Source organism: Diaporthe amygdali (genome assembly GCF_026229845.1).
Source record: "Diaporthe amygdali strain CAA958 chromosome Unknown NODE_3_length_2959817_cov_65_330692, whole genome shotgun sequence".
NCBI lineage: Eukaryota > Fungi > Ascomycota > Sordariomycetes > Diaporthales > Diaporthaceae > Diaporthe > Diaporthe amygdali.
The window spans coordinates 2,517,715-2,535,457 of NW_026517023.1; the positions used below are offsets into that span (position 1 = coordinate 2,517,715).

Here is a 17,743-nt window from a genome sequence, read left to right on the forward strand (position 1 = left end):
AAGGTTATCCCACACTGGGCAGGAGTTTGTCTCACAGCAGGGTATCCCAGAGGAGGGTATTCCCACAGATTTTGTCCTAGAAAGTTATCCCATAGAAAGTGTCCCACAAAAGTTACGCTCAGAAGTGGTGTAGCCAGCTTAGAATTCGACAGGCCATCGGAGCTTGCATGTGCCATGGAACACCTATCATTTTGTCGATATTCATGTCTTCATCCGAACGTCAATTCCATACCCGTATAGATCTTTCTACACACCTCCAAGACCAACGCAAGCTTTCAGTGCTGGAAAAGCCTTCGATCCCATCTTGAATGTATCCGCGGCTTCCACGCTTTGGATTGGTCGATTCTGATATTCCACGAAAGTCCAAGGGTCCGACCAATCGAAAGCTCAGATGAAATGGTTTCCAACTGCTTCCAGTTCCCATTGTGGCTGCAAATATTCCCATTGTGTCTTTTCTCAATACAAGACCATGGCTTCTCCGCAGAAAGTACTTAAGCCCACAGCCCTCTTGCTTTTTAACCTTTCTTCCCTCTTCTAATCAAGCCTTCAAGGAATACTCGCAAAAGTATTTAAACTCGCACACCTCCTTTCCCTTGGGAGTTTTCCCTTCTTTCTTTCGCCCTCCAAGGAAACTTTCCAGCAGGCACTTACAGGCTAAACCCACAACGTGCACTCCGCAAGACTCCACTTCGCCCTTTCTGCTGGTCATTTCAAGCATGGTCAAGCCCAACGCGTCCACAAAACCGTCTGCTCAATCTTTCGAGGGTACTCAACAAGCCCGTACTCCTTCACATAAGTTTTGGACGAAGACTGACTTTTGTCTCAAACTCCAGTACCACTCCCAACCTTCGCCCACCCTACAAGTCCAAGGCGCAGAGGCGATGGGCTGCTAAGCAGAGAAAAGTGGCCAGAGAGCGCGAGGCCGCCCAAGGCTCTGAGCAGCCAGCTACCACCAGCAAGCCTGGGCAGCCTGCTACTACCAGTAAACCTGAGCAGCCTGCTGCTACCGACAAGACTGAGCAGCCTGCTGCCACCAACAAGATTGAGCAGCATGCTCCTAAGAACACGGCGAAGCCCGCTCTTCCTCCGAAGCCCAAGCACTTGCAGTCCGCTCCCACCACCGACAAGACTGAGCAGCCTGCTGCCACCGATAAGATCAAGCAGGTCGAGTCTTCTGTTTCTCAGAAGGAATTCGTGAGTTTTCTAGAGAAGCACATGCCCACGGCGCAGAAGCAGCAGCCGTCTGCAGCAAAGCCCGAGCTGCCTTTCCGTCACGTCGAGATCCCTCCTGAAGCCAAGGTCGAGCACATCTCAGGCGCGACCCCTACTATGTTCCAGCGGAGGCCGGGACTTGGCAGCCCAGGACGATCTGCAACCAGTAAGTAGCCTTCTCATACATCTTTCCACGTGGCATACTTCGCCGCTTATTTTCTCGTGTGAACTTTGTTCTTCTGCGAATTGTGCGCTAACACTACGCTCTGCAGTCGACCTTCCGACCACTCCTCAATTGGAGCAGAAGAAACTGTCATCTTGGCAGCAGATGACCAAGAGCCTCGACCAGCTCGACATGAATAAGGTCTTCGCGAGCCTCTTACGCGTTGCACCGGACGAAGTCCAGCAGTTGGACCACACTGCTCATGTTCGTGGAGCTACTGCTCAAAAAGTCCCGAAGGCAAGTTTTGTCTCAGCCACATCTACTTCGAAATCCGGAATCGATATCCGTAGCAACATCTTCGAACAAGTGAAGCTGCTCGCTGCTGATGTCGGCGATTGGGGCAAGAGCAAGCTGGACGCGTGGTTTGATGAGCTTGCCTCGCGACATGACGATCTCAGGCGTCCAGTCTATGCGCTTTCGGAAAAGACCGGTGTCATCCCTGAGAAGAACACGGTGAAGGACCTCGACCCAAAAGAAGGTGATGAGCCAGAGCCAGAGGTCGACATTGAAGGCTTCGAGCCTGATGGCGCAAATGACCCACTGTACGGCTTCTCGCCCCATCAGGGATGTCTCGTGCTCTTGGAAGGCAGGCCCATCCTTCCGTGCCCGGAGAGCGTCATCAACGACCTCGGTAATCAAGCAGCATCTCGTTTCTCCACGACAGTGAGTTTCAATGCTTAGATCTTCGGACCCATCGAGCTCAGGATCAACCTGAATCTGTGTTACGGGACCACGAACGTCCAATTCGGCTCCATCGTCATCCCAATGAAGGAGCTTGTCGAGGCACCAAACCCCTCCAAGCTTGAGCAGGAGAAGGTGCAGCAGTTCATGAGGTTCGTTCGCCTGCCGTCTGACCAGGACTCCGGTGCGTACATGGTCAAGTTCTCGTCGTGGACACCCCGAATCAGCCTCAAGTTCAACGATCATGTCTACCGGGACCTGACTCGCCTGCGCATGCCATACCTTGAGCAGCTCCGGACCTCCATTGAGAATGCCTTTCGTAGTCCCAATCGGATCTACGCCACCATCCTCGTCCCCGATGGTCGGGAAGACTTCTCGAAATGGACCGAGCGATCTTCGATTAACACGCTCCTCGACCCAACAGTCATCAAAGATGACGAGGGTCAGCGCATCAGGGTCATCGATCCAGACTTCCAGCGCCGAGAGAACGTTATCCTGCAGGGATTTCTGTCTGCAGTTTGAGGCATTCACCGACGACCAGCTTTCTGCCGTCAAGAAGCTGACCAAGCTTCCCTTCGGAGGGCTTTTCATTGAAGGCGTACCCGGCAGTGGCAAGACTCCTGTGGCTGCGTGGATCATGGCTTCGATCATGGGATCAAGCATGGACGACACCAACGTCAGCACATACCAGCAGCCGGTGGCAGGTGAGAATCCAGAAGATGATGGCGAGCTGGATTATGGTCACTTCCTCGACGATGTGGAGGACGAAAACGGGGATGTGGAGTTCGACGTCGAGCCGGAGCTCATTGGAACCGTCGCGGCCATTGAGCAGGAGCCTTCGACGGAGGCAAAGAAGCCAGGCTCGCAGGAAGCCAAGTTGAAGCCTGACAAATGAAACAGCCTATACGACATCCCTCGCTTAGCATGTGGGCCATCTCGCCAGCAACTGGAGACGATCCTCGCCGAGCTTCGAGACGTGACCGAGGCAGACCGCAACAAGCATCTGATGCAGAGGATCCTGTCAATTTACAACGCCAACGTCGACCTCAATAACGCGCAGAACTTGGGTCTGGGTAAGGATCGGCAGCCGTAAGAGAAGCCCCGCAACGTGCCCACCATAATCACAGGAGACTTCCCGCAGGACGCGCCTTCTTCTCTCGTCCAGCATGTCAGCCTCAAGGCAGATGATCGCGTGATGGCCTCATACGTGAGCCCCTTCTCTAGCCAGTACATGACGCCGCTGTCACAGCGCATGACTGTCTGATGCCGAAATTTGCAAAGAGCGAGTCTCGATCCGCACCCAAACCAGTGCCGCCGGAGGAGAATGGGACGTAGTCCTGAATGTCTTCGTCCGTGATGAGACCATGGGATTTCTCTCCGACCCATGGCGGATCAACTTCATGCTGACTCGGGCGAAGCTGTTCGAGCTCGATATCCTCGACGCTACTTTCTTCGACTCGCCAAAGGGACCAAGAGCTTCTCTGATATCCAACTACCGCGATAACCAGCAGCGCAACGGAGCTGTGATGGTCGATAACAAGAACTGGGGAAAGGTCTGCAACCGTTGCCTCCTCCCCCACGATAACAATGCGCTACGAAGCTTTCCTATCTAGTCTTTGAACAGGGGCACAACGTCAGGAAGTGCTCGGTCGAAGCCACGATGGGCGTCGCCCTCTCTGATGAGGAGATCGAGCTTGCCTTTGCCATGGATGCTGCCGTGGACGCCGCTCCTGTTGCAGTCGCAGAGCAGGACAATGTTCACGATTCTGAGGATGATGCCGCTCAGGATTCCGTCGCTCAGGCCGATGCCGTTGAGGCCGAGACTGTCCAGCATGATGCGGCTCCAGGTGACCAGGTTGATGAGCTGCCCGACATAGAGCAGGACTACCCGGCTCGTGAGGCTGATTACGAGATCATCACTGAGCTCCAGGCCATCTTAGAGCAGAAGGAGCAGGCTGTTGTTCCCAAGGATCCAGTGGCAACCATCGAGGAAGACGATGACGATGGTGAAGAGGAAGAGGAGGCCGAGATGAGGAGCGTGAACTCGGTGGCGAGCTCATTGACGTTCCCATCACCAAGCCGAAGAAGCGCCGCCGCGGTGGTGGAAAGGTCCACAATCCCAACAGCTTCTGGACTACGAAGCTCGAGGGCGACAATATCAAGGACAGTGGTAAATCCTCTGAAGGTCAGGAATTGGGTGGGAGCTGGACGGCTGAAACGACCTTGACTTGCCTTGAAGCAGCTGTTTGAGGATAGCTTGTAGGAGGTAATGAAATCCAGAAGGGGGTTGTATGACAAATGCACAAGAACAGGTGCATTCTTTCGGAGTTAATGATGTGCTACGATACATACCTATTGCAGGTGGTTGGCAACAAGTAGAATTCATCGTGAGCCTACGAACTGAAATCTATTTTTAACAGGAAGAGAAACTCTGATCCTTCCAGTCCATCTCATTAGCAAGTTTGAGTTCCTTCTTGTTCATATGTCTTTCCAACCTTTTACTAAGCCACATTAGCCATAATACCATGGCTCCGCATCACTTGAGCCTCCTACCAGGCGCTGCTTCCTGGCCATGGGAGTATTCAGCTTCGACGACCTTCTGGTAGTGTATGCCTTTACATTTTTGATAATGGCTTGAAGTCGCCATCAGAATGGACTTTCATATTATACATACAATACATTTATGTTAGCACCGGTCCTAGCCATGTAAATAATTCGTCATCATGCTTGTGAAGATTTGAGCAGCCGCTTGCTGCAAATGAGAAACCCAAGCACCATCCCAGATTTCATATGTAGGGAGTAAACACATACACTCTCGGCCCATGCATCTCCGGCAATTGGCACTGACTTACATACAGTACTGATTAGCTCATGAAACACGCAAAACCTTTGAATGATACCACGAGAATATGGTGCTTCCTTCGCTCCGATCACTATGGAGCGGTACAGCCCTACTTGTGTGGGGATCATCACCAGCTCTCACCAATGGCACGAGTTTTCCGCTTGAGGTTAAACTAAGTACATTACAGAGGTCATCATGTGGGCAAATTAGTTTTAGTTAGATCTCTTCTTCCTGTTTGTTCAATTAGCAGTGATACTGAAGAAAGCCCGCAAGACTTCAGGGTCCTTTCCTATCCAAATGCAAGCCGCGTACAGGAGAAGGAGGTGAGTCTGTCGACGCCATGAAGATTCGCTCCACGGTTTCGACACAAGGTCGCAGATCAAACAGTCGACGCTGAATCGAGCTTGCCGATCTCCAACAATTGCAGCCTCTGTAGCGAGTAATTGTTCAGAAATGAGGATTGCAAGGATGCCAGCAGCCTGCAGAGACCGAAACATGCCCAGAGCAGCATGCCATGGATTTTCGAATACCAATGACCTAATGAAATCAACCTCGCCACACACACACGTGATATTAAGCCTCATCTACAACATTGCATTGCTGGCACAAGCGCCCATTGCTCTCTCGGTGAAGATTGAAGCCGAGCGCTTGAGACTATGACAACTTGCCATGCCGCCGGCGGCCGCCGCCACCCAAAAATGCCCCCCTTACCAGAAAAGATTCTCAAGCTAGTCCAATTGCCTCAACTGATATATTTATTATTCCCAGAGACTGCGGAGTCAGCTGAATATATCTTTTCCGGTCCCACTGCGTACTAATATGAATGGCTGAGCTATTTGGGTACGGCCATGACTGACATCACGGCAACCATAGAAACATAGCACGTTCGAAGTCGGGAATCCTCTCTTCTCAATCTGATGGGTTGGATAGCTTTAGGTTCTTGCAATGTGGCCTGCAATGCACGTGGGTGGATTTTATTGCTTGATGGTCATATTGCAAACATGGGCAGCTGACACGCACTGATCACCATACTGTCGTGCGCTGTGATTCTGTCTGGGCAAGAGGTGCCGGTCCCAAGACTCTCCTCTCTTGGCCAACGCTTCGTCCTGCTCATCTTACCATCTAAGCCTGTCGTTCATCTGGACGGCTTGTGTTTCGAGCTCATCTTAGAATAGTTGCTGGAGCGCGTCAGGCCATTCCAGATGACTGCTCTAGGCGCAGGTTCAGATCTACGAATCGCAACCATGCGGGCTCTCTTGGCTTCTACCATATTTTCTGAGTACCAAGCTTGAAAACAATGCACATCTGTAAATCTCTGTTTACAACGACAAGAAAACGTAACTGGGTTGTCCTGGGTGATGTGAAGGTTCTGAGATGGACAAGAATAGAACTCAGGATGAAAATCTGAAGACCGGATTTGTTCGTCCCGAGTGTCAAAATGTCAACGTTGGGGTAGGCAGCGTGCGTGCCCAGAATCCTAAGCCTGTGTGGATCGTCTGAAAGGAACACTAGGCACGTGTTAGCTGCTTTACCGTGCACTTGGCATGCTATTGCTGTCATGACAGTCATGGGCGGGCAGGCCTTGAAAGCTGCTGTCACAGCACGGCGACGTGAAACCGCTGGGCATCCCGTTCTGTCAGATTCCAAGCATTTGAGATGCCCAGACCGCACATGCACGCCTCCTTTCCCCAACGTTGCGCAGAGCACCTCAAGCCCGCTGTGGCGGGTCCAGCACCGATCGGCCCTGACTCTGCTTGTTTCTGGGCCTCCGCTTGGCGGGCCATTACCCGTCTTATTGGCGAGCTCCTGCTCGGACTTGCTGATCCCAGCCGCATATGCTCCACGGCTTGCTCCAGCTGGGATTTGATCATCCCCCTTTTCTGCCTCTCCAGCCTCAATTCAGGTGGCCAAGCTTCATCAGTGGGACACACCTTGGATTAACCTTAAATCCAAGCCCCTGAGGGTCTCCGCAGAGCCGCCGCTGGCTGCACGCCGCCCGCCCCAGGATTTCCCTGAGATCGTCCGTGGATCTCATTGGTGATTGGCAGTGTCTCTCGCCCGCGCAGCATAGATCCTGAAGCAATGATCCGAGACAGCGCGCCGGACCAAGCACCGATCCTAGATGATGTCGAGAGCCCGGTCATGCCAACCGTCCCCCCTTCTTGAACAGCCGCAGATGCCTATCCCAACTCAATCAACATCTTACGTTGATCATCCCGTTGATGTTTAGCACATCGCTAAACTCCCAGGTCTTAGCCATGTTTCGGGTCTGCTTCCGTGGCGACGTTTCCAACGGGACAAGCGGTAGCATAGCTACACCGGGCCGGTGACACCATAATCAGGCAGATAGATGGCTCGAGCTTCTATAATCGAGATATATGAAGAGAAACTCTGTCATTGGAAATGATCCAAATATCCTACCATCATCAACCTTCTCCATTTCCATAGGTTTGATTGTTAGTGATCATACACAGTCTACCGGTTAGACGACGTTCCTTTCTCTTCCCTTATTTTTCCCTTCTTTCGATCTTTTGATAAGACTTCCACTTTGATCAATATACACAGTCACTATGCTCGTCAATACGAAGTTCTCGTGGCAGCATGCCGTCCTGTCGGCTCTCGTCATGAGCTCTGCTGTCTCGGCCAACTACGGCACCGTCCACGTCCGTCGCGGTGAGCATGCTGTCCGCGACATTGTCTCGAACGAGCACGCCCTGAAGGACCGAGACCTTCTCTCCACTCTTTCTAGCTTGCTTGGAGGTGCCGGGGCCGGTGCTGGAGCCGGAGCTGGAGCTGAAAACAACAACGATGCCGCTGATGCAGCTGGCGAGCAGCAACAGCAGGCCGGGAAAAACCAGGCCAAGCAGGGAGCTGCCGGAGCTGGTGAGGCCGCGGCCGGTGAAGCTCAGGCCGGCGAGCAGGCCGATGACGCAGAGGGCGAGAATGCGCAGGCCGACAATGCACAAGCCGACAACGCACAAGCCGGCAATGCACAAGCCGAAGCTGGTCAGGGCAAAGGCAAGGGTCAGAACCAAGACGAAGCCGCTGCCGGTGCTGGTGAGGCTGCGGCTGGCGGAGAGGCAGGGAACGCTGCTGAAGCTGGAGCTGCCGCCGGTAATGCTACCGCTGAGGCTGGAGCAGGCAAGGGCAAGGGCAAGAAGAACGCAGATGCAGCAGCACAAGCAGGCTGCGGTGCCGCCGCAGCTGGGGCCCAGGGCAAGGGCCAAGAGAATGCCGGTGCTGCCAACGCAGGCGACGCCGCCGCCGCCGAGGGCAATGCTGGCGCTGCCGCAGGTAACGCAACCGCAGACGCCGGTGCCGAGCAGCAGCAAGGCAAGGGCAAGGGCAAGGGACAAGCAAACGCAGACGCCGCCGCTGAGGCTGCGCAGGGTAAAGCAAAGGGCCAGAATGGAGGAGCCGCCGCAGCTGGTGAGGCCGCAGCTGGTGAGGCCGCAGCTGGTGAGGCTGCAGCTGGCGAGGCCGCAGCAGGCAATGGCAAGGCTGGAAACAACAACGCAGATGCTGCCAACGCCGACAACGCCAATGCCGGTGAGGCGGCAGCTGGCAACGCCAACGACAACGCTCAAGCTGGAAATGCCAACGCCAACGCCGGTGAGGCGGCGGCCGGCAACGCTAAGGGAGGAAAGGCCAACGCCAACGACAACGCTCAAGCTGGAAATGCCAATGCCAACGCTGATGAGGCGGCAGCTGGTAACGCCAACGCCGACGCCAATGAGGCGGCAGCTGGCAACGCCAAGGGCGGAAATGCCAACGCCGACGCGAACGCTCAAGCCGGTGATGCCAACGCTGCTGAGAATGCTCAGGCTGGAGATGCCAACGCCGAGGATGCGAACGCTGGCAACGCCAACGCCGGCCAGGAGGCCGCTCAAGGCAAGGCAGGAAAGGGAAATGCCAACCAGGCAGACGCCCAAGCTGAGGATGCTCAGGGCCAGGAAGCAGCAGCTGGCCAGGCCGGAGCTGGACACGCACAGGCTGGAAATGCCAACGCTCAGCAGCAGGAGGGAGCCGCTGGCCAGGCAGGCGCTGGTACCGGAAACGCCGCCGTTGATGCTCTGATCGCAGCTGGCAAGAACCTGCCCCCAGGCGCGGCCGGCAAGAAGCTCAAGCTGATGAAGAGCCGTAACGTAATGGCCAACATGGCGTGGTAAATCATCCACTTGTGCTGGATCTGGGACACGAAGAACGGGAAAGCCAGATGCATGCTACGCATGATCTCTAGCTTAGGATCTTTCAGGGAAGACATGTGTCGAAGACTGATGTATTGGGAGATTAGTGGACTTGGCGGAAAGGAATGGAGTAGATCTCTGTCCCATGTTATTGAAGTATTGGCCATCCTAATAATCCTGAATTCTTCCACAAAGTGCAAAGCACAAGTCTCATTCTGGCCCACGCATTTACTTTGCCAAGTTATGCATCTTGAGGAAACTTTGTGTTCCCTGGATTTATATGGCCTGAATATGTAATGCATTGCGAAACATCTGCAAGTGTCGAGGAAAGTTAGCTGATCCTGGTCACGTTCCTATTGTCTATTCGTTCACTAAAGTACTTCTTTAATAACTGGGGAGTGCTTGTCGTGCCTCAAAGTCTTTGCAAGTCTCATTGAATTGATAACATTCAATCAGAGTGATCAAGCTGTTACTTGCCAGGCAAGACTATCATTAGGGTAGCCGTCTTGATTTGAGCAGAATATAAGGTAGATAGATGTAGCGGAAAGCACGAAGATTCATCTTCAATTCCCTTGGATTCTTGACACGCAAGAACAATAGCGTTGTGATCATGTAACAACTACTGGATGACTCGACTAAATCTTGGAATTTCTCACATCTTTGCGCTATCTATTTGAGCCCGGTCTTTCTTGGTTGGCTCTAGTTTGACGGTGTCGTTGTACTCGGCTGCCTCAACCGATGTCGTCTCCGGGCTTTTCATCCCTATGGGATTAATTGAAATATGCAATGGCTTTTCTCTGATATTTCCCCAGTATCTTCCGGTCCTATAGGTCCCATAAGCTCCAAGAAAGTAGCCGGCTTTCGGATTCAATCACAGATTAGTGCGATCATCTCTCAAAAAGATAAATCAAGTTGTGAAGGCCATCACCAAATGCTCAGTCAATAAAGCGGAAAACACTGAGCCAAGAACATCGTTCGGGTTTCAAATGGTATCTAGTTATAATACATCTGAATTCTGAAGGTACAATAAGGTCGATCAAAGGACAATCAAATAACTAACGAGATCATCCTCCTGGTCTGGGGAGTCAAGAGAACACCCTAACCCTACATGAACCTCCGCCTCAGATCGATCTACACCTCTTGAGCAAACGAGTGTGATTCTTCTTGGGGCTCAGATGAGAACGACTTGCGTGGAGAGAGGAAACATGCACGCTAGTAATTGCATCAAAGGAAGCTTCATAACAGAGTAGATTGTAAACATGTAAAATTGACTCGTGGTACAGGTGAGATGGCTCAACGAGGCAGAGACATGTGCCCCACCACGTGATGGCTGCCTGAAGCTGTGAGCGCGACACCTACCCGCTGCAACAACGGCCGTTACAATTTCCCGCCTTCTGTTCCAGACCCTCAGCAACCAGAACGTCGCACGCCGATCCTTTAGCAGGCAGAGCGAAGGTGAGGCTGAGAGGCCCCGGTTGCATCAGGTATCATCTACCGGCAATTAATCTACATCAGAAAGGCCGCACAACACCATCACACACGGGCACCGCGCCAGTGACGTGCCGAGTACCAGGTGCCTAGGTACCCTCACGTCACCACCTAGACTACCATCTATCACCTCTCACCTCTCACCTCCGATCTTCCAACTCACACGTCCCACCTCACACATTACGCAAAGCGCTCACCACCCTCTGAAGCTCCAGCCACACCGACCCGACGGAGAGAAAGGAGAAACACACAAAAGACCCTTGCATCACGGTCACGGCAACTGTGTTCAGATTTATTTCCCGAAGCCGGCTATTTTGGGACTCGCCTGTCGCTGTCTGCCTGTGTTCCCCATTCATGGTACCATCCGACATCATTGAGCTGGCGAGGTTACGAAGCACAGCATAAGTTGACAGCGAGAGTGTCTCAGGCGCGAGGTGACACTTCCAAGCCTCGCCAGGACTGATCTATCACGCCGCGTTCCCATCACCACTCCAACACCCATTTTGGCCCACCATCTCATCACGTCCCCAGCCTGACGCGTTCTGAGAGGCACACCGCCTGCCAGCCTGCCATCCTGCCAACGATGAAGGGTGACACAGTACGCGATGATGAGACGACGGCGTCCGACGTAAGCGAGCCGGAAGATACCACCCGTCGCACGGCCACCGCATCCGCGCGCACCGCTGCGAGGCGCCCCAAGGGCAAAGGCAAGGCTTCCTCAGAGCCTACCGCGACAGGCAAGGCCAGGAAGAAGAAGGCTGTCGAGGATGAAGGCTCTGAGACGGGTTCGGGCTCGGATGCCAACGAGGCACCACTTGGGCAGTCCAAGCAAGGCGGCACTGCGTCGAAGCGTAGTAAACAGGACGCACTCTCAGCCTCGCGGTCACTATCTCTACGGAACATGGGCTCCAAGGCGAGGAAAGCCGGAGATGACATGTCAACAGCCTCACCAACACCTTCTCCTCCCCCGTCCAAAGTAGCCACAGGAAAGAAGGCCGCTACTGGTGACTCCAGATCCGCGTCACCCACACCATCGCCATCGCCATCACCTCCCTCCGAATTGGCCACAGGAAAGAAGGCTGGTGCTAGCGACGCTGTGTCTCCGTCCCCTACACCATCACCATCACCCCCGCCTAAAGCGATAGGAAGGAAGGCCGGAACTGGCGACTCCGGATCCCCATCTCCTACACCATCGCCATCGCCATCCCCCTCCCCGGAGCCTCAGCAAGAAGCATCCCCGGCCAAGAAGAAGAAAGGTGGCCTGGGTCGTCTAGGCGCAGCCAAGCGTGCCGAGGCCGCATCACAATCGCCCGAGCCAGACGGTAGCCAGCACCAGCCGTCCAAGGGCGGGTTAGGCAAACTTGGTGGCCTCAAAGGGAAGAAGAAGAGGCGCGGCGGTCAGGACGGCGGAGCAGGACCTGCATCAGAGGCTGGAGGGTCTGAGAGGGGATCACCACCTGACGGCGCAGGGCACGGTGGAAAGTCGGAAACCATTGCGGAGCCAAAGATCGAGACCTCAGATGAAAGGGCTGCCCGGAGGCGAGCTGAGCTGGCGAGGGACCTGGAGAAGAAGAGGGCTGCTGGGCCGGCGAAAAAGAAGCGGAAATTTTGAGGGAGGCGATCAAACTTTTACAGACAATAACATCCACCCAGTACAAACAAAGGGGGGAAATTGTCACTGGGAATCTCCAGTATGAGATTTATATTTACAAATCTGCTGCTCTAACTAAATATATATATTCAAGAAAATCACTCTTGGCATGTCCAATATGGCCGTCTAGAGCATTGACTGGCAGGTGACATCCAACACAGTCTCGTTGACGTTCAGGCAGGAAGCATCGTCAACGCCTGCGGGACTCAGCACATCAATGTTCTCAGCATAGATGTTCCCGCAGACTTCCTTGCTCGAGCAGGCAAAGAGGCCAATGTCGGGCGAGTACTTCTTGCTGGTCGTGCCTTTGAAGTTACGGAAGTAGATGTTCTCGATGGTCAGAGGCGAGGGGTACTCCAAGCATAGGGTGAGGTTCTTCTGGCCGTAGCACTGAGTGATCTCAATGGCGTAATCCACGTTGTCGATGGTCATGCCATCATAAGTGATATTGTCCACGCGGCCGCTGCCACCGCCTCCCTGCAGATCCCCTGACAACGCGGAGGCGACGTTGGGCCAGACCTTGATCCGGGCACCGTCCGAGGCATTGTGCATCGAGATGTTGGTCACGTAGACGTGCTCCACAATGTCAAACTCTCCGGGGTACTGGCCCAGGGAGCCGACGCTGATGCCGTGGGAGCCGTTGCACCAGAGCGATTCCACAAGAATGTTGGTTGAGTTGGGCTTGAAGGAGACACAGTCATCACCGTTGTTGATCACCGAGTTCATGATCGTGATATCGGAAGACCTGTATGTATCCCAGCCATCCGTGTTCTTGGCCACATTGGAGCTCGATGAATATCCAGAGATGTCAAAGTTGTTGAACACAACATTTGTAGAGTTGGCCATGAATGTGTAGTATTGTGGCGAGTACCTCAGCACAAGGTCGCTCAAAATACTGTTGTGAAGACCGTCGATTCCAATGCTAAATGGAGAAGCGAGCCGTCAGCTTCCCATGATCCGCGGCAGACGTCAAAAAGGGGATAAGGCAATGGACTCACAGGACAGGTCGCAAGATGTAACTGTCCGCGGCGTAAAGATCGTACCAAGCCTGACCGTTGCCATCAAGGGTACCGCCTGTGAAACAAATTAGCCTCAATCTATGCATGAAATCAATGTTGTACGACGGCATTCATCATCTCGAAACCTCTGTGAGTGGCCTAGGACGAGGCAGTGACGACGGAGCGGGATGGTGAGATAGCCAAATGGCATGTGTAATGGATGTGTAGCCCAGCTTCCGTGAGGCAGAGCGAGATGAGCCCGGCGTTGTGATATGAATCACACGGAGACAGACCAGGGCATTGGTCGCCCCACGGCAGCTTGTAGTTGCCTTGTCCAGTTACAACACGGACCAGACTCGTGACGTTCTACAGCCGTACCGCAGCCCCGCAGCCGGTCCGCCCATCAACGCATCCATCAAGCCGTGTCTACGGCCGAAAGGTGCCCTTGTGTGTCCTAGGCCATCTGACCTGGGGCAAAGAAGACGAGGAAAAGGTGACTGGGCAAGGGGAAACATGGATAGATACACACCTCCGTAAATGAAGACATCATCTCCACCCAGCTTGAAGAAGGTAGTGACGTTTTGGAAGCCGAACTTGAAGGAGTTGGCCTGCCAGTAGTCGGTGTCGTCGGTGAACTTGATCTTGCCCCGGATATCTACCGGTTTCTCATCAGCGGGCCGTCCCCTTTCATGCACGTCCGTGGAAGGCTAGATGCGTTGCGGCAGTGTCATGAAACAATGACAGCAGGTACGCGACAACTCAGACAGGAGAGGATACACGTCCACACAGCCTCGTAGACGCAGCTCGTGTGCTCAGCCCCGGGTGGTGGGATGGCTGCCCTATTGGGAGAACTCACCGATGTCGATAGACTTGAGGAAGGTCCAGTCCATGGCAGTGCCGATGGTGTAAGTGGCGTTCTCGCTGAACACAACATGGCCGCCATTGTTGCATTCGTTGAAGGCAGACAGGATGTGTTCCGAATCGTCGGACCCGTCGCCATTTGTTTGGACGACGCAGTCCTTGGTCCTGACTGGTGGGTTTGGAACCGACAGCCGGGGTTGGGCAGGAGAGGGCACGACCTGTGGACGTGTAGCCGAAACTCCAGCCACCGAGGCCAGCAACGCTGCGCAAAGCGAAGACTTCATGATGTTCTCTGCTCAAGGGATCGATGTGTGGCCACAGTGACGATTCCTTTCCGTGGACTGTTGGCGATGCTACCACTCGGTCAGCGCATGTTCACGGGTAGACGATGACGTGACATGGGGACTCACCTAGGTACTCTTGGGGGGTTGGCAGGTGAGAGAGTCCTTGAGCAGAGCAGACAAGATCGACACGGCACGAGGGAGGAGGCCATTTTGTAGCAATTGTCCGGCGACTGACTATCCAGTTGATATCTAAAAAGGTGTCTAATCAAATAAGCCTTTCGGGCCCTGGCCTCGCGCAAAGCGTGGTGCTGGCAGGGGTTAGTCCCCCAATTTCCGAGAGGCTTTTTGGGGTGGAGAAGACGAGATTCAGGGGGGCCATGGGGCGACGCGAGTAGGAGGGTCAGTGAGGGTCAGTGAGGGTCGGTCGGGGTCGGTCAAGATCACCAGACTCCATGACTCTGTCATTGGCTCTAGACCGTGGCCCAGTCCGGCCGTACGATCCGAGATGGGCCACTCTGGCTCCCGGCTGTCTGGATATCGACCACAATCGCCTCGATTGGGCTGTTGTCGACGTGATGATGCGTCACTGGGTGCAGAATCCGCGTGGCAGGTTGGGGCATGTCGAGAGACGCCTCGGGAGAGAATCCCCAGATTTGAGGGGAAGTCTGGGGAAAAGACGGCGTGGGAGCTGCCAGCCTGCTAACAGCCCCAGGGCCAATTCAGGCCTGGGGACTGTTAAGGCCGTCGCTGCTTGGTGAGGGTAATTGGTGGAATTGCAGTGGCATTTCCTCCGTCCAGGCTCAGGGTAACCTTGGAGCGTGCCTCCCCTGCGCCTGTCCTCCTGTCCTCCCGTTCTCGAGCCGTTCTCCCACCTGAGGATGTGGGGTTAGTTTGTTCGGAATCCTTCCTTCCCCAACTTCTGTTTCCACTTGGAGTGGCCACTACCACTTCCACTACCACTTCCACTACCACTTCCACTTCCACTTACGCTCCACTGCCACCTGCTGCTGCTGCTTCCCCTTGCACCTTGCAGGCTGGCATCTTCCACTGACATATGAAAACGGTGAAGCTCATCCCAGCTCGCAGCAGCTGGTCCTGTCTCCGGTAGGAGCAGGAACGCCAGTCCGTTTGTCTGTGCTGTCTTGGCCCTTTCTCCATGTGTTCGCCAAGTCGGGACGATGTTGCCGTCGTGGTTAAGCACTTTGGGGGTCTGGGCAGTCAGTCATGACATGGCGTGGCGAGGCATGGCATGGCATGGCATGGCATGGCAAGGCATCTGACTGACACCTGGGCAATGCTCATCGTCAGTCACTCGGTTCATTCAGTGCCCAGGTGTCAGTCAGATGCCTTGCCGAGTCAAAAGTCAAGACAACAAACATCCTCAAAAGTACTCATCCACCGGATGAGCCCCTACAATCACGGGTCTTTTCTGTGCACTGAGCTTGTCGACTCACCGTCCAGAGGTCTGAAGAGACCCTTCACCGTCTTCTTTTATGGCCCCAACTACAACGGCGCTCCGGCATGCTGCCTCCCTCCTTCTCTGTCAAGTCCACCAGAGCTACTGCTCTTCACTTCAGCTTCTCCCAAGAACTTGACAGCAGCTGCCCCTGACCTTTGTTGCTTCCCTGAAATGACAAGAACTATTGCGTTTCCCACTCGCAGCTGACACAATGTCCATGAACTCGCAAGCTGGTCTCGTTCGCTGCTGCTGCTGCTGCTGCTGCTACTGCTCCGAGGTGAGGCAAGATGAAGCGAGCATTGGGTGGCAGACCCCTCATGGTTACTCAAGCTCATCCCATGCCCCTCGCCAGCCCGCATATCATGCAGGATGCACCATTCCAACCGCAGTACTCACAGCTCATCTACTGCACAGCTCTGCATTGTTGCTCTTGAACGGATGAAGAGCTGCAATGGAACCCTTTTTACTGCCATCCGGAGCATGCGGCCTGGTCCCGAGATCACTTTGGAATCAATCTTTTCGGCTTGATCGGAAGCACGGCTGTCTTTGACACCTGTCAGCCATCACCGGCTCATACGTTTTCTCCGGGAGAAACAACGAGCCCGTGGTCTAGCTCCAACCCCGGCTGGTGTCTGCAAGACCGTCTCCCTCGCACATGCTATCTTCGTCCATCCGTCCATTCATGTTTGACTGATGTTCCAGTACAAGCTAAGACTGTTCAAACCGGGATTGTGTTGCATGCATCCAGGAATCCTATGTCGACCTCGTTTCGGCACGCAGGATGCGTATGACAGCGCTTCTATCAGACTATTGACACTATTAATCATCTTGCAGTCGGACTGACAGCCACGGAGGATAACTCGTCACATTACAGTCGTCATCGTCGACTTATCTAGTCGGATCGGCCTTGATACGCACCTCTCCGTCGAGGCCAAACGCGGTTGACCCGGGCACCGCCCGGACGAAGTGTCCTGCGAAATAGCCATGGTATGCAACGCAACAGGAGCTCTTTCGGGGGGTAGCTTCGGCTTGGGACGCTTCATCACTCAGATAAACGGGCAATGTCTCGAGTCCCGGTCTCCCGATGGCATGCTGCGGGTGCCCAGCGGCCGATGTCAAGTTGTCGAGCCTTCTCAGTGGTGATCCGACAGGTGTGATTTGAATGTTACACCAGCAAGAGAGGGGATTCGAAGAGGTGACGTGGTTCAGCAAATCTATAGGACACCTTCATCCCGTCGTTGAATTCGATTTGTACAGATTGTAGTTTGCTCATCTTCGTGCAGATACGGCTCGCGTACAATGCTAACAGAAGAGAGCTCTGCGCAACGTCTGTTTGAATCTAACAGAAGGTGGATCCCGCCGTCCATGTCCATATCATGAGCCCCCTGTCTGTCGTTGGCACCATACTGAAAATTAGGTGTCGTCGCCTTCGACCACATGAAACGCATTTTCGCTTCCGATTTCCAACCCAGCAAATCAGCAGCACCGCCCTTGAGCATCAGAATGTTAACCAGGCTCTTGGGACCTTCGGTAATCTTAGATGGCGCAGTGCGGTGCTAGGAGAGCCATAATCCGGGTATTCGGTCTGGGTGGCAGCCAATGGTCTTCAGCCCCTGCAGGGCATGAGTGCTCACCTCGCTCATTTGAGTTGTCACAGAGAGGAGAGACCGGTCGATTCTTCATTCTCGGCCCTCAAACGTCATTGGCGCATACTGAGATCCATTGCAACACTGCGGATGCCCATCACGGCAAATGCATTCCATGGGAAATGCATAACAATCACGATAGCGTGGACCATCCGGAATGACCAGGCAGGATACAATGACTATTTGTCGTCACTTGTATCGACTGTGTCTG

At 54.1% G+C, this 17,743-nt stretch overlaps 5 protein-coding genes across 5 annotated transcripts; 4 read left to right on the forward strand and 1 right to left on the reverse strand.

Annotated features, from left to right (window-relative positions):
- Positions 1-716: 716 nt before the first annotated feature.
- Positions 717-3,011, forward strand: J7T55_003168 (uncharacterized protein; the record flags this gene model as incomplete). The annotated part of the gene is made up of 5 exons (XM_053138318.1): positions 717-745; positions 834-1,378; positions 1,485-2,037; positions 2,140-2,572; positions 2,634-3,011. The coding sequence occupies 5 exons, from the start codon at positions 717-719 to the stop codon at positions 3,009-3,011; spliced, it is 1,938 nt and encodes a 645-aa protein (XP_052999034.1).
- A 111-nt stretch (positions 3,012-3,122) lies between these two features.
- On the forward strand, positions 3,123-4,366 carry J7T55_003169 (uncharacterized protein; the record flags this gene model as incomplete). The annotated part of the gene is made up of 5 exons (XM_053138319.1): positions 3,123-3,189; positions 3,244-3,343; positions 3,426-3,669; positions 3,741-4,154; positions 4,196-4,366. 5 exons carry the CDS (start codon positions 3,123-3,125, stop codon positions 4,364-4,366), a joined length of 996 nt encoding a protein of 331 aa, XP_052999035.1.
- Positions 4,367-7,528: 3,162 nt separating this feature from the next.
- On the forward strand, positions 7,529-9,127 carry J7T55_003170 (uncharacterized protein; the record flags this gene model as incomplete). The annotated part of the gene is made up of 1 exon (XM_053138320.1): positions 7,529-9,127. The coding sequence occupies one exon, from the start codon at positions 7,529-7,531 to the stop codon at positions 9,125-9,127; it is 1,599 nt and encodes a 532-aa protein (XP_052999036.1).
- Positions 9,128-11,216: 2,089 nt separating this feature from the next.
- Positions 11,217-12,245, forward strand: J7T55_003171 (uncharacterized protein; the record flags this gene model as incomplete). The annotated part of the gene is made up of 1 exon (XM_053138321.1): positions 11,217-12,245. The coding sequence occupies one exon, from the start codon at positions 11,217-11,219 to the stop codon at positions 12,243-12,245; it is 1,029 nt and encodes a 342-aa protein (XP_052999037.1).
- A 165-nt stretch (positions 12,246-12,410) lies between these two features.
- On the reverse strand, positions 12,411-14,427 carry J7T55_003172 (extracellular exo; the record flags this gene model as incomplete). The annotated part of the gene is made up of 4 exons (XM_053138322.1): positions 12,411-13,206; positions 13,283-13,358; positions 13,812-13,937; positions 14,139-14,427. 4 exons carry the CDS (start codon positions 14,425-14,427, stop codon positions 12,411-12,413), a joined length of 1,287 nt encoding a protein of 428 aa, XP_052999038.1.
- Between the last annotated feature and the right edge of the window lie 3,316 nt (positions 14,428-17,743).